This window comes from Neofelis nebulosa, chromosome 9 (genome assembly GCF_028018385.1).
Source record: "Neofelis nebulosa isolate mNeoNeb1 chromosome 9, mNeoNeb1.pri, whole genome shotgun sequence".
Taxonomy (NCBI): Eukaryota; Metazoa; Chordata; class Mammalia; order Carnivora; family Felidae; genus Neofelis; species Neofelis nebulosa.
The window spans coordinates 24,061,613-24,076,898 of NC_080790.1; the positions used below are offsets into that span (position 1 = coordinate 24,061,613).

Consider the following 15,286-nt stretch of genomic DNA (forward strand, 5'->3'; position numbering starts at 1 on the left):
CTGTCAGGTAGTCTATAGAGAAAGGCATCTTTTGATTCTTAAGGGTTAAGTTTGTATTATTAGTGGCACTCTGCCCAGAAGCGATTTCTTTCCTCTCTAAACCAGGTAGAGTCTGAGAAAAGAGATTAAATGGTTTTTGAAATTTATGAGTTGGAGAGACCACAAGAGCTAGACCTGTCTAAGAGGCCTTCTTGGTGGAGGAGTGTCTGGCCAGTGTAGCCTAGAAGCTGGGAGGTGAGTGCTCAGGGAGAAACCTGCTGAGGCAGCTTCTTAAAGAATCTGTCAGAGACATAAGTGACCCTGGGGCTAGGTGACATGCTTTAACGAACCCAGAAGTCTGATCCCATTTATAGGATGGGACAGCAGATGTCCTATCTCCAAAGTGTCTCCGAAGTATACCCATGATTATGTTTATTTTTATCTAAAGAAGACAGAAAATAAGCTTTACCAATAGTATTACACATATACATATAATTGTATAATATATTTGATAACATATAATTGATAAGTATTTACATGGAATGGGTACATGCTCAGAAATATTTTACTGATGAGGCATATAATAAATAAAGTTCAGAGACTGTTGCCTTAAAACAGAAACTTCATAGTAGACAGAGTAAGAAGCATAGGAAGAGAGCTCCTGGGGGCAGGAGCCCAGGAACACTTTGCATAGACAGTCCCAGTTGGGATCATCCCGTTTGAAACAAGTGAAAAGAAAAACAAAAACACACACACAAAAACATTGTTCTGTCCTGGAATGTGTGTGTGTGTGTGTGTGTGTGTGTGTGGTATCTGTCATTGTAATTGTATTTTTCTTCTATTCCAGTTTGCCTATCTCTACTGACCACTCTCCCAGCTTCTACACCCTAAAACCAGAGGTCTTTGCTAAAGGCTGCTTACACAAAGTAAGGTGAGCAATTATTGACTCTCCCATGAGCCAGGTTACCTGAAAGGTGATCACTAAACCCTGTGGGCAGGAAGCACCTGACTTTAAGCAGGCACTAGCACATTTCACCTCTGTGACAGTGAGGGGTGGGGCAAGAGGGGTGCCGCCAGGGTGTGCTCTCAATGACACTCCAGCCCTAGAGCTCCTCTCAATTCTGCCTCACTGACAGCCTGTCTTGCCATCTCCATCCTGTTCTCACCCATGGAACTGGCTCTCCAGAAAGAGCTGTAAACCCACTCACATGCACGTATCGATGATGGAAGAGGCTAATTTATGAGGTCCCACTTAGTCAGCCAGTAAAGCCCAAGAGCAGAAATGGGTGGCTAATGACAAGTTTTACTGGATGAAGGAGGAAATGCTAGGCAGACTTTCATCCCTCCATTTTCCTGTCAACACTGCAAAAGGGTTAAGGTCAGAGCATGAGACTTAGAGCCAGCTCAGTCCACTAGCTGCAGCCCCCAGGGACAGTGGGTGCAGAGAGAAACTGAGAGAAACTGCCCATCAAGGTTGTACCTGCAGCTCAAAATGTGGCCCAGTTTTCAGGTTCCAGCTACTCCCGGGATGGGTTCAATCTGAAAAGTGTTCAGACACTCTTTTAAGAACTCTGCAAACCTTGGGGGGAAGGAATTAAAGGAAGGAGAAAAAATGCTGGTATTAATCTGAGCTCCTCTGAAATCACCTAACTTCCTAAAGGGTCTAAGAGCCCCCAAGTGCAGGGAGAGGCACACATGATCCACATGCCAGTACACACACAAGGGGAGAAAAATCAATGTGTAGTAAGTTGAACCATGGTCCCCAAAAGATATGTCCAAGTCCTAATCCCTGGTACTTGGGAAAGTGATCTTATTCAGAAACAAGGTCTTTGAAAATGAAATTAAGCATCTGGAGATGAGATCATGCTGCATTTAAGATGGGCCCCAAATCCAGTGATATATGTGCCTATAAGAGGCATATCTGAGACATGAGAGGAATGCCATGTGAACACGGAGACAAAGACTGGACTGATGCATCTACAAGCAAAGGAGCACAGAGATTACCAGCAGCCACCAGAGGGTACGCAACAGGCATGGAATACATTCTCCTGCAGAGCCTTCAGAAGGTACCAACTCTGGGGCGCCTGGGTGGCGCAGTCGGTTAAGCGTCCGACTTCAGCCAGGTCACGATCTCGCGGTCTGTGAGTTCGAGCCCCGCGTCAGGCTCTGGGCTGATGGCTCGGAGCCTGGAGCCTGTTTCCGATTCTGTGTCTCCCTCTGTCTCTGCCCCTCCCCCGTTCATGCTCTGTCTCTCTCTGTCCCAAAAATAAATTAAAAACGTTGGAAAAAAAAAAAAATTAAAAGAAGGTACCAACTCTGATAACGTCTTGATTTTGGACTATTGGCTTCTGGAACTGGGATAAAATAAATTTATGTTGTTTTAAGCTACCTAGTTTGTGTTTATTTGTTACAGCAGCTATAAGAAACTAATGCACAAGGGTATAACTGGAGCAGAACGACCCCACTCTGGCATCGCAGTCCCCTTGTCATCTGTGGCAGCAGTATTAGCCATTCCAGAATTCTAGGACAATGACAATACTTATTAGCCTTCTGAACTCAAGGCATGTTTTTTTTTTTTAATTCCAATGTAGTTAACATACAGTGTTACATTAGTTTCAGGTGTATGGTACAGTGATTCAACAATTCCATATATCACTGGATACTCCTTCAGACAAGTGCCCTCCTTAATCCCCATCACCTATTTCGCCCATCCCTCTGCCTACCTCCCCTCTGGTAACCACCAGTTTATTCTCTATAGTTAAAAGTCTGTTTCTTAGTGTCTCTCTCTCTCTCTCTCTCTCTCTTATTTTCCTTTGCATGTTTGTGTTTTTTCTTAAATTCCACATATATGGGTGAAATCATATGGCTAGAGAGTATGCTAAGCAAAGTAAGTCAGAGAAAGACAAAAGCCAAACCCAAACAGAGACTTGAGAATCAGTTTTGTGGAAGAGAGTTGAGTTGATACAGGAAGGATGTCCGCTCCTCTCAGCTGAGTCTAGTCCCATTCTTCTTGGGTATACACATGACTGAGGGGTTATGGAGGGGTTCTGGGGAGAAGCTGCTAACCTGTTTTCTACTTTAAAGCTAGGGCCCATGCTGGAGACTAAGATCTTGTCTTGCTGGAGAAGAAAAATGTGACTACATTCTAAAACACCAGAAGTAGTAGATGTCAAACATGCTCCTGGCACCTCTTAAAAAGTCATAGAACGCCTCAACCTGATGATTCCTCAAGATCTTATTAATTTATAATGTTGTGTTCAATCAAGACCATCACTTTTTATTATCTTGCTGCTCTGAATTGTATCTTCCTTATTATTCTCAGCTACAGTGGCTATAAATTAAAATCATTCAGAATTTATACTCTTACAGTTCATTATCTATGATTGGTATTATCTCACTGCCTTTTTCTGGTCTTTCTATATCCTCTGACAAGAAATATTGCAATAGAGTCTAAATACCATCCAACCAATAAATGTTGAGTTTTTAAAAATCTCTATTGACTGTACTACCCTAAAGTGCACCCCATTCCTCCTTCTTATCTCCACAACCAGAATCCCTTCTGCCAAGAGGGGATCATCAGAGAAAGGGAGATTCTAAAGAGATGGCATTTAGGATTGGGATATAGGTCCTTGCTTTGGTGCTGTGCAAATTGGGCACGCCATTTTCTCTCCTTCACCTCTTTCCATGACAGTCAAGAGACATTAAGACACGTCAGCTTGCTTCATGAGTAGCAACCTTACTTCAGTGACCAGGGAGTGATATAATTAGTTGAATCAAAAAGCAATGAGTGGCCCGTTACTGGATGTTCTGAACACCTCTCAGTGACATTCCAGATGTGTGCCTACAAAGGCTAGAGGCTAGTCCCTTGTTTCTAAGACTGATCAAGGCTGTGTGACTATACAGATCCTTCCATTAGAGCCCAGGAAAAAGAAATACCAGTTTCTGACAGTGCTGAGATTCCCTCAAGTTATGCTTGGATGTGTTTGTTCACTAAGGAACTTGATCAAGCGGACTGATATATCTACAATGGCTTTTGCCATGGCTATTCACATCATTGTCCTTCATGTTAGTAAGAATGTTTTTCAGACAAATGGAAGCTGGCAATACTCACTAAAACATGAATATTCCAATCCTTACTGTTCTAACTAATTGGAAAAAGTTTGTAGTCAGTGCATGTACTGGTCCTTTATAAAAACATAAAGGCACGGATATATTTCCACACTCAGGAACACTTATTTCTTTCTTCTCTCCTCTTCTTCCTTTCGTTTTTCTCCTATAACTCAGGGTAACATGAAGATGCCAGAGATCACAAGAAAGCAGATAAAGGAGGAGAAACAGGTCACAGAGTGGCAATGCGTAATCTATTGGCACTCTTCTAAAATTCATTTAAAAATTTAAAAAACACCAACTTTCAAATTGATAAAGTCTGACTCCACAAAGTCTGTGTATAATTGCTACTTGTCCCTATCTCCTGATTTCACTGAACTGCACTCACAATTCAATAGCCATCAAACAAAAAACATACAATGACCAAAAGTACATGTACTACCAGGACTGTTGGGAATTAGGCTCTGGAGCCACCCCTATGGATGCATGAAAGCAGGTCCACGTCAAGAGTATAACAAACCTAGTTATGTCTCAGAATCACTTGAGAAGTGTCTAAAAATATTTTTTTAAAAAAACACAAAGGAAAAAAGAGGGAGAGAGTCCTGTGAAAACTGAGACTCCACTGAAATACTGTATTGCATCCACCAGATGGACGAAAATGACAAAGTCTGACAATATCAGGTACTGGTGAGGATGTAAAGTCCTGGGGAGGAATGCTAACACCTCAAAATGGGGTATAACTTGGTACGAGCACTTTGGAAAATAGCTTGGCACTCTCTATTGAAATGGAAGCTGCAACCCATGACCCAGCAATTCTACTCCTACTCTCTGCTCCAGCGAAATTCTTGGACACGTATATGCACCAAGAGGCATGTACAAAATGCTTACAGTAGTGCTGTTGGTAACAGCCAAACCACAGAAATGACCCAAATGTCTAAGGATGGTGGAAGAAATCAACTGTGGTATTTTCATGCAGGGATTTAAAACCAAATGAACCACAGCTACATGCATCTACATTGACAAGCCACAAAACAACAATATTATTTCATTTGTATAACAGGTTACAAACCTAATCGACATGCTGTTTGGGGCTATATACATAAGTGGTAAGGTCATAAGGAAAAGCAAATGAACGATGGACACAAAATAGGATAGTGGTTCCCTCTGAGGGAAAGGAAAGATTTTGGATCTAGGTGGGTGACAGAAGAGGTTGTAAATGGACTGACAAACGTTCAAATTCTTATGCTTGGTGTTGAGAACACACATGTTGATTTCATTGTAATTGTGAATCCATGCATACATGTTTCACTTTCACATGCTAGATTTTATGCTAAAATTTAAAAATATACAGATTTCCAGGTTCCATCTCAGATCTGTTGAATCAGTATCCCAGGCTGCGGAAACCAGGCAGTACTTTGTATAAGTTCTCCAGAGGAGTCAGATGCACTGTAGATGCACTATAGGGTTAAGAGCCACTCACCTACACACAATACTCCCCCCTCCCCCTGCCAATACACATCAGCATCCAGGTGAAAGCAGCTTAAAATATAAATCAAGGTCAAGCAATTTCAAAAGAGTCATAAAAACAGAAAAAAAGGTCAGCCTGGGAGAGTATGAAGAAAGGAAAGTTCTCTCACAGTTCAGGGTCTGAGGCTGCTATAGAAGCCTGAGGGCATCAGGCTTATTTCTGTGCCACCTCCAACCTCCCCCAGAAACTTAATTGAGCCCGTTAGATTCACAGAAGCATGAGCCTGAGATAACTGCCTCCCAGACCTGGGCCCAGGGCAGGCTTTCACTAGGGCTTTTGCTGCAAAGACAGAAACACGATGTGGGAGAAATCGCCCTTGTTTGGCACTCATCACAGGAGACATCTAGACCTGGACCGACACATACAAGCTATGTGATCTTTAGCAAGTCACTTCCCCTCTCTGAGCCCTCGCTTTCTCATCTGCCCTGCCTCTCTCACAAAATTGGAATCCCATGAGACTGTACGTGGAAGGGCTTTGGAAAATGAAAGTACTACTCCGAATGGTTCAGTGAGTCCATTACCACATCAGTGGCTACTTTTCCCTACAAGTCAGAAACGTAGGCTGTCAATTCTGAATAAGCAGAGTTTTCTGGGTCCAAGGAACGTGGAGCTCTAAGATTTGCCACCTAAGATTTGAGACCTGAAAGCTGGACTAGGGCTTAGTGTCTCCGCATCTATCTCTAAACACTCAGCAAATATTTAACAAACACCCACATCTTATTCAGAGTCTAACTTCTCTGGCCCCTGATAATTCAGAAGAGGATGTTCATTAATCGCTCAGGACTACTGGAAACACCTTGCAAAGCTACAACACAGCCTGAATATTCATTAATGGCTTTGAAACTAACATTTAACCCAGTTATACAATACCTTCCAAATTAAAAATGCCAGATTTAGCAAAAAAAATGCAGGACACCCAATTACATTTGAATTTTTCTTTTTTGTAAGTTTACTTATTATTTTGAGAGAGAGAGAGAGAGAGAGAGAGCGAGCACAGGAGGGACAGAAAGAGGAGAGAGAATCCCACTGACAATACAGAGCCTGATGTGGGGCTTGAACTTATGAACTGTGAGATCACGACCTGAGCCAAAATCAAGAGTCAGATGCTTAACCGACTGAACCACTAGGTACCCCTGAAATTTTTAAATATAACTGGAAGTTGGAATAATTTTAATGTATAAGTATGGCCCAACTATTGCATGAGATGTATTTATGCTAAAAAAAAACCATTGTTCATCAGAAAACTCAAATTTAAGTGGGTGTCCTGTATTTTACCTGGCAACTCTATTCCCAAAGGACAAACAGATCAGCACTTTCTCCTACATCAGTATGAGAGCTATAAAATCCTATTTCCTTTACTTGGTGAGAGAGTGAAGGGTCGGCTTGGTCCTGAAATTGGACTTGCATCCTACGGAAGGCGCACACATTAAAAGCAGGTTTCACAGGAAACAGGTTAGAGCAGAGCCAGGAAGCCTTAAAACTGCAAACAGAAATAGACATACAAACCCTGTGCTAGCCCATCTGGGACACTTTGTGGTGGCCTCTACCCTTACCTCTGGGCATCTCCTTGGAGTGCTCTGTCTCAGGCCCGTCCAACAGGTCCATCTGGGAGGCCTCCTCAGAGGGGACTCGGCGCCAGGACCAGCTCTGGTTCCGGAGGTCGTGGAGTGGTGGGGAGTACTCCAGCTCACAGGGGAAGTCAAAGCTGCACTCCAGACCTGCAGTGACAGCCAAAGGTCAGTGGAGCAAACTGTCTCCCAAAAGAAACATTCCAGCACCGCCCCCGCTCCGCCCTCCGCTCCAGGAAGGTGGCCTTCATCTCACCCACAACCCTCATCTCTCCGGGGTGGGGAGCTGTCAGTTTCACAGCTGGCTTGGCTCCACATTGCTGTAAAGGGGACTAAGAGAGAAACAAAGGTGTTCCTTGTGTTACTCAGATTAAAGGAGGCATCTTTAGAGAAGGCAGGTGAAAAAAGAGCTAACAGGTGGGACCGGAAGAAGCTCTGCATCCTGTGAGGTTACCTGGTGACATGAAAGGGCCTGAGGCCAAGTGGCTGGAGCCTGGCTTTGCAACCAGATAGGTCTGAATCTAAGTCTGCTGCTTAGCAGCTGGGTTGACTCCAGGCAAGAAAATCAGCCTCTGTGGCCTCAAATTTTCTCATCTGTACATTGGTGATGATAAATCTACCTCTAGAGTTTGCTGTAAGAGCCAGGAGGATCATGTGCTTTCTGTATTTGTGAACGTGCCTACAGTAGATGCTCAAGAAAAATCTTCGCCAGGTTCTGCTCTATTTGAGAAGAGAAGGCCAAAGGGAGCTCAGGCCTTTACTCACAGCCCTGTCTTCCAGCCTTAGATCTACTCTTCGGCTCCCTCCAGACAAGAGGGCCAAGGCCATGAAAGCTAGTCTGGGCTCATTCTCTCTTGGGGAGAGGGTGGGGAAGGTCACTGGTAAGGAGAGAGAGAGAGAGAGAGAGAGAGAGAGAGAGAGAGAGAGAGAGAGAGAGAGAGAGAGAGAGAGAGAGAGAGAGAAGGGAGGCAGGAAGAGACCATACGGTGGGACATTTTATGACCTTTTACAAGGATTCTTGTGCCCAAACCATTCCATGTTTGCCCTGCTTCTAAGATACACTCACCTCCTTCCCCTTCCTAACTCCATATGCATTACCCAAAGTGGCTGAAGTACTTTGTACCCAGTAGGTTCTCAATGCTCACTGATGATGGGTAAATGGAATGTGTGCCAAAGTGTGAATTATTCATCCACTTTTGACTTCATTGTCTCCCTTCAGCCATGGGGATGTGAAGAAAGGGAGGATATGATATAAAAAATCCAGAACACTGGACTTGGTGTCCAGGCTTGGACAGTCTCTTCTCATGTGTGGCACTGGGTGCCCTCATCTGAAAAACATGGGTTTAGACCAAGTGACTGGGGAAACAAATGCCCAGTGAGACCTGAGCTCCAACTTCAGCTCTGCCACCAATTTTGCCGGTGCCCTTGAACGAGACACTACACCTCTCTGGGCCTCAAGTTCCTCAAATACAAAAGGAGACTTAGACTAGATGTTTTCTAAAGCTCCTTCTTAATTTGGCTTTTTAAAGATTCCTAAGTCCTTGTTCTCAGAAGTGTTATAGGGAATTTGATAAATCAATCTTCGTAGTGGTGCTAATGGGTGCTAACTCCCAATTATCATTGTGCATCGTAACAGCTGCTAATGTGGCTACTGCTACCTTGACCTCCAAGATGAATCTGGTGTTAAAAATTTCAGAATGCAGAGGGGAAGGGTGTCAATTCTAGTGCAGGCAGCTGGTCGTCACTGGATTGTCCCTTAGTCACACACACAGGCAGCTAAGCCCTATGCCAGAGTGGGAATAAAAGAATTCCTGTTGACTTTAGCCAAACTAAGTTTAGGTGGGGGTTGGTGGGGGGTTGTGGGGGAAGAAAAATCCTTCAATTACACTTCTATTAAGTATCTTTCTGCTTCTCAGCCAGTAGAGATTTATGTACCAGCTGCTCTCCAGGAGCTGCCATCTTTCTGGTCCTAAGGTTAATACTACTTGACCTTTCACAATACAGACAATTCACCTTTATAATGGTGAGCTGAAATGGGCAGGACTACAACCTTGTTTGAGTTGACATGCCACCTGCCGCCAACATATTTATCAGCTTTGAAGACTTTCTACTTGCCCCTGGGGGCTGAGCTGCTGCTGTGTCCATGAATTGGTGTCCATGAATTGTAGGCTGCTTTAATCTTCAAGACTTACTTGCCAGCCACCTAGTTTTGATTACAGAATGCAAGGAGAAAGCGGTCCAACATTGTGTATTTTGTAGCATAAAAATTATCCTTATAATGAAAAGAGTAGCCACTAATCTTGGCTTTTCTAAAGAGGGTCAAAAAGATCCATCTATATTAACAAATGACTGAGTCAAAAGATGGGAGAGAAAGGTACTGGCCATTCCCATCCCACATAGACAACTATTGGTGACTTTCCCAAAGCTTTCTCTTCTGTGGCCCAGCCTCTATCTTGATTTTTCTTCTCCAATTAAAGTCGTCCTATTTCTATTTGGAACAGAGGGGTGGCATGCAAGATCAAATACTGCCTGGTGTATATTAGACAGACAACAGAATATACAATCCTAGTATCAAGCATCATCCATCCTGGGATCTTTTAACTCTGAAGAGTCAGAGAACCGGCTGTGTTTGGACCAAACCCTGCCTGGTGAAACAAGCTAGGCACATGCTCCAATTATCAAATAGGTTCATTTTGAAATTCTTGCTCCAAGGCAGCCTCCCTTTAGCTGTCAAAGCTGCACTCTTTGGCTTTAAATAGAAAGGAGGTTAATATTACTGTTCATTTTGGGTGAAATTGAATTGGGCTTTTTAAAATTCCAGTTTAATTTCTCATAAAATATCAAGACGGGTTTCTTTCTCCTGCACTAGCCTCAGTGCCTTTCAAGCAATAACACCTGGGACTCATTTCTAAAAACACCAGGATAAGGAATATTCTCCTTGGGTCTTTTCTAAAGTTGTAGACCTAGGAAGCTTCTTGTGTCTCCTTAACCCTCTTCTGACCCAGTCCTGGTAGGATAGGGACTGTAGAGTATATTTTACAGATAGGACTCAGAGGGATCAAGGGTTTCAGTGAAGTGTTCAGCCTTAAGCAATCCAATGGCAGAGGCAGGTCAACACGCAAGAGAAGGCATGGGAAATAACATTCACTGAGTCCCAGCCATCTGCCAGAGACTGTGTGTGTGGTTTTTTTTTTATGTTACTGTTTTTCTGATGCCACTATATCTAACCTACAGAAAATCACTGAGAAGTAGATGGTATCTTCTCTCTACAGGTAAGGAAACAGAGGCTCAGAACGTTTACTCTACTTGCCTAAAGATCAAAGGATCACCCTAAGGCAGAACCAGAATGTGACCTAAGGCTGGATAATGATGAAGGTTGAGACATTTTTCATCATGCCTCCACAGTTTCAAAATCACAATCCAGGACCAACAGAGTAAATTAAATAATATATGAGAAACCTGGGAAGTGTTATATCTTGGCTATTATTACACCCAAAGTCTGCAACCTCTTCATATTTGCAAAGGCTTGTCCTTGCCCCTAAGGGAACAGATTTATATTTCCTCTGTGTCAGGCTTATTTTTCAAAGTAACCATGACCTTCAAAACATTCCAGAGATCTCGGGGCACCTGGGTGGCTCAGTCAGTTAGGCGTCGGACTTCAGCTCAGGTCATGATCTCATGGTCCGTGAGCTCAAGCCCAGTATCAGGCTCTGTACTAACAGCTCAGAGCCTGGAGCCTGCTTTGGATTCTGTGTCTCCCTCTCTATCCTTGTCCCTCCTCCCCTTTTTCTCAAAAATAAATAAATAAACATTAAAAAATTTCAAAAAAATCTAGAGATCTCAACTTACTTTACCTATCAGGACCCAGGAGAATCTAACCATTGAAAAATAGCAATGAGAAAAAGACATACTTTCCAGAACCTGCTGATCATTGCTACCCACTTTCTTGTTACTTCCATTGTAAAAAAAAAAAAAAAAAAGATAAAGTAATGGAATCTTCTGGAAACAGTTCTCCTGCTGAGAGGGGTGTCAGGTGCTGTGAAGAGAAAGGTCTTGGTAGAGCAGTGAGGATGGTTCCAGGCTTGGTCCTGCATAGAGCAGCTGAGAGACCTCAGCAGGTTCACTCACCTCTCTATGCCTAGTTTTCTACCTTTGAAAAATGAAACAAATGGAGCAAATACCTTCTACAGTGCCCTCTGTCTCTGAAGGTTGGTGATTCTATAGGGCCAACACAACCAAACCTACAGACCCTCAGTCACTTTCACTCTGCCTACCTCTAAATGAGGGCTTGTTGTTATCCCTAGAAGCAGAGTCCCCATGAAATGAGGCTGAAAGTGCATCTCACTCAATGGGGACTCAGTTTACCTCAAGATCGTCAGAGAATTAAGAAGAAAATCTCAGGTTTTACAGTGACTGACTGTTCCTGAGTAAGTGTGAATGTGAATGTGTGTATGTGCGTATGTATGTTCATACATTTTTATCAGCTTGTACCTATGTTCTGAAACCTTCCAGAGTATGAGTCACATTTCAAAAACTGAATTCATTAACAGTTAGCTTTAAGGCACTGTTCTAGTATAAAAGGCAGCCATTCAAAAAAACGTTACAGAAGCTGATCAGAAAACCCTGTGGTAGCCCTGCCCAGAGAGATGCCCAGTTCCCTTTTCAAATGCCCTTGGCTGTAGAGGAGTTGGCAATGACCGCACACTGAGTCTGAGGGTGGAAACCTAGCCTTTAGAAGTGTGTGAGCCTACCCAAACATCCATGCTAAGGCCTGTGCCTAGGAGGCCACCTTGGCTAATCAGTGGAGATGGGGGTCCTCCCAGGCTGAGATGCATGAGGAGATTCTGTGAAAGTTCCAGGCACCATCTACAACACCACATAAAGGTAATAGGGAGACATGGTGTCCTTTGGACACTCAGGTGTCCCCTTGGGTAAGCTTAGAAACTCAAACAGTCCTCCTTTGTAGACTGACCCAAGTCTCCAAAAAGCTCCTTTGAATCAAGGCCTTTTCTGCCTCCTTGATCCTGACCCTGGAAACACAGAGATTTCCTACTAGTTTCCTCAGTCACCTTGAGTCAATTTCAAGTGAGGGTACCAGCAGCCTCTAGTTTTTTAAACTTTCTTTCCAAGACTAGCTGGTTTCCAGGATCCTTCAGAGCAGCTGTCCTTGGGCAGGTCCACAGGAACCCACTTGCTGACGTCTCTTAGTGTCAGCCCACCATGAGGTTTAGAAACAAATATTGTAGAATGAAAAGCGAAAGCAGTAATAAAAAAGAGAAGAACACCATATTTATCCATCCTATGACACTTCACCCTTCTTTAATTGTTTTTCTCTTATTAGGAGTGTGTCAGAAATCAAGCTTGGGGTTGGACTAATGTTCTTGGCTCTGGCAGCACTGAGTATGCATTTGTAAAGAAGAGCTGAGGGGAGGACCTCTGTGAAGGCCTGTGGGAAGTATTTTCATAACTGACTACATTTACTGAGAGCTTACTGGGTTTGGACACAGTATGCCAGGCACCTTACATCATTATCTTATTTGATCCTATGAAGTAGGCAGGATTCTTACCCCCATTTAGCAGATAAAGACACTGGGTTTAGAGAAATAAAGTTACATCTGAGTTAGATATGAAGTGATTGAGTAGGCTGTGGGCTTTCACTGACCTGCTTCCTTCCTGGGACCCTGAGGCCTTGATGGCAGTATCTCACAAACAGGGAATTATGAATTGAAAAGGAAGCAGCAACAGAGCCACCCTCCTTCAGAGCCACAGACACCAATAAGAGTCAAGACCTACATTGAGGCAGGTCAGAAACTGGACCCATGGAGAAACAGGCAGGGCACAGCTAGAGGCAGGACAGGAGCTGGAGCATCTGAGCTGCCCTTGATGGAGACAGAACTGGAAGGCCTAGGTGAGGATTGAGTCAGAGTACACATTTCTACGATTCAAGTCTTAACCCCCCATGGGTGTGTTGACTCAGGAAGCTAAGAGTACACCTCAGGTAAGGCCCAGGGCTCAAAGTGACCCATCTAGATTTCTTAACATGTTCTGGGATATCCGCTGTGTTTCTTGGATAGGGATAGGGGTGGGTTGAGGGAACTGAGGGTGGTATGGGCAAGGTTTCTATGGTCATCAGGGGCCCATGAGAGAATTCACCCAACTGGATACTCAGCCATGGAATCTGCATCTGAAAACAGAGAATTATCTGGTTTTGGGGGCACCTGGATGGCTCAATTGGTTAAGCTTCTGACTCCAGCTCAGGTCATGATCTCACAGTTCATGAGTTTGAGCCCTGCATCGGGCTCTGTGCTGACAGCTCAGAGCCTGGAGCATGCTTTGGATCCTGTGTCTCCCTCTCTGTCTGTCTCTCTCTCTCTGTCTCTGTTTCTCTCTCAAAAGTAAATAAACATTAACAAAATTACCAGGTTAGCTGCTAGTTTAAAAAATAGCAGCATGATTGTGATATGTCTTGGGATGCCTATTTGACTGCCAGGATGCAGATGGCCTTGAGGCTGGGCTTGGCACTCCTCACTTGTTGAATGGTAGTCTCTGTGGTCCAATCCAGCCCTATAATCTTCTCCTATGAATCTATGATGAATGAATATGTCTTATTCATTAAGTGACCTTAATATCATCAGGTTTGTTTCTCAGGGATAGAGCACAAGACCTGAGATTTGATTCCAATTACACCACCTGCCAGATGGGCAGTATTAGGCACTCTCTCCCTCTCTCAGAGCATCGGTCATCTCGGTGGTCAGACTAACTTCCCAGAACTGCTAGAAGGATCCAATGAAACGATGCATGCACTTGGAATGGAGAAATTCCTAACGCATATTAGCTGATTCAGAATTTGTACAGCCATGCCCTTTCTGAATAGTTTCTGTTTACCATGAGAAATAATATTTACATGAGCCATTTTAGCTGATGGCAGATGACCATTTCCTTCATATTACATTGTCCCATGTGAAGGTTGGCATGTCTACCTTTAGACGATATTCACAGAGTTAAAGGCTATTAGAACTTGAAATGACATTTGAGGTCAACTCCTTCTCCCATTGGACAGGTGATAAAAACCAAGACCCAGGCAAGGGAAAAGACTACCCCAGTATCATGTGGCTGGTCACACAGCGTGGAGGGCATTTCTTCTGCCTGTGGAGGCCTTTTCAAATGCCATCCTCTCTGGGTAGCTCCAGGCTGAACATCAGTTGCTGAATCACCAGCTCTTACTTCCTCAGGCTTAGCTTACTGGCACAATTTAAGCTGAGGCTAGATTGCTTCAGGGATGGCATATACAAATGCCAGTGTATCCCTAACAAGCCTGATTTGTGGGTTCAACAAAGAATTGTATGAAGCATCATGCACATGTAGCAGTTCTCTTGCAGGTGGCCTTTAGAGGTCATATAATAGAGCTTCATGTCTGAGGCTGCGGTTCATTTATATATAGCTCCAGAGACCAGCATTCTCAAAACTCTGGCAGTCCTTAAGGATTGTAGCCAGCTCAAAGGAGCTCCCTTGGCTGCCAGCAATCCTGAGGCACAAGGCAGAGTCATCTTCTTTTCTCAAGGTATTCTCCAGAACTTCTCGACCATTGAGCTTCTGGGTGATGAGGGACCTTTGGGACTATCTGACATGAAGAAACTGAAGTCTAGAGATATTACGGATGCAAATGGGTGGGTTGCAAAATTGGTACTAAAATCTGGTTCTGAGCCCTGTGGTATTTATTATTATTATTCTAAGCTATAACAAAATAATAATAATGATAATAATAATACTTTAAACAATTAGGGCAATTCGCAAAACTCTAGACTTTTTTTTTTTTTTTTTCTGAGACAAGCTAGCAAAAACACATATGGCTAGGTTTCAAATATCTCCCAGTGATTCAAAAAAAAAAAAAATATCTCCCAGTCATTCGATGGCTCAAATCACTTCCAATAAGGCTTTCTGGCTTCTCTCATCCTAGATGTACTCTTCTGCCAACAAACTGTTTTTTGATGGTTGCTGGAAGCTCCCTGCTAGAGAGTAGGTCTGTGCATAGGCTAGAAGCTATGATAAGAACAAAGGGAGGAAACGCAGTGGGAGTGAAAGAGAAAGATCACTAGACAATTCT

The 15,286-nt window shown here is 43.5% G+C and overlaps 1 protein-coding gene across 1 annotated transcript in view; it reads right to left on the reverse strand.

The window, feature by feature from the left end:
* The window catches only part of ALK (ALK receptor tyrosine kinase), a 679,865-nt gene that overhangs the window by 453,744 nt on the left and 210,835 nt on the right, over positions 1 to 15,286 (reverse strand). Inside the window, exon 3 of the mRNA XM_058682930.1 lies at positions 7,168 to 7,332. Coding sequence (XP_058538913.1) covers positions 7,168 to 7,332 — 165 coding nt within the window. The remainder of the gene's footprint in view (positions 1 to 7,167; positions 7,333 to 15,286) is intronic.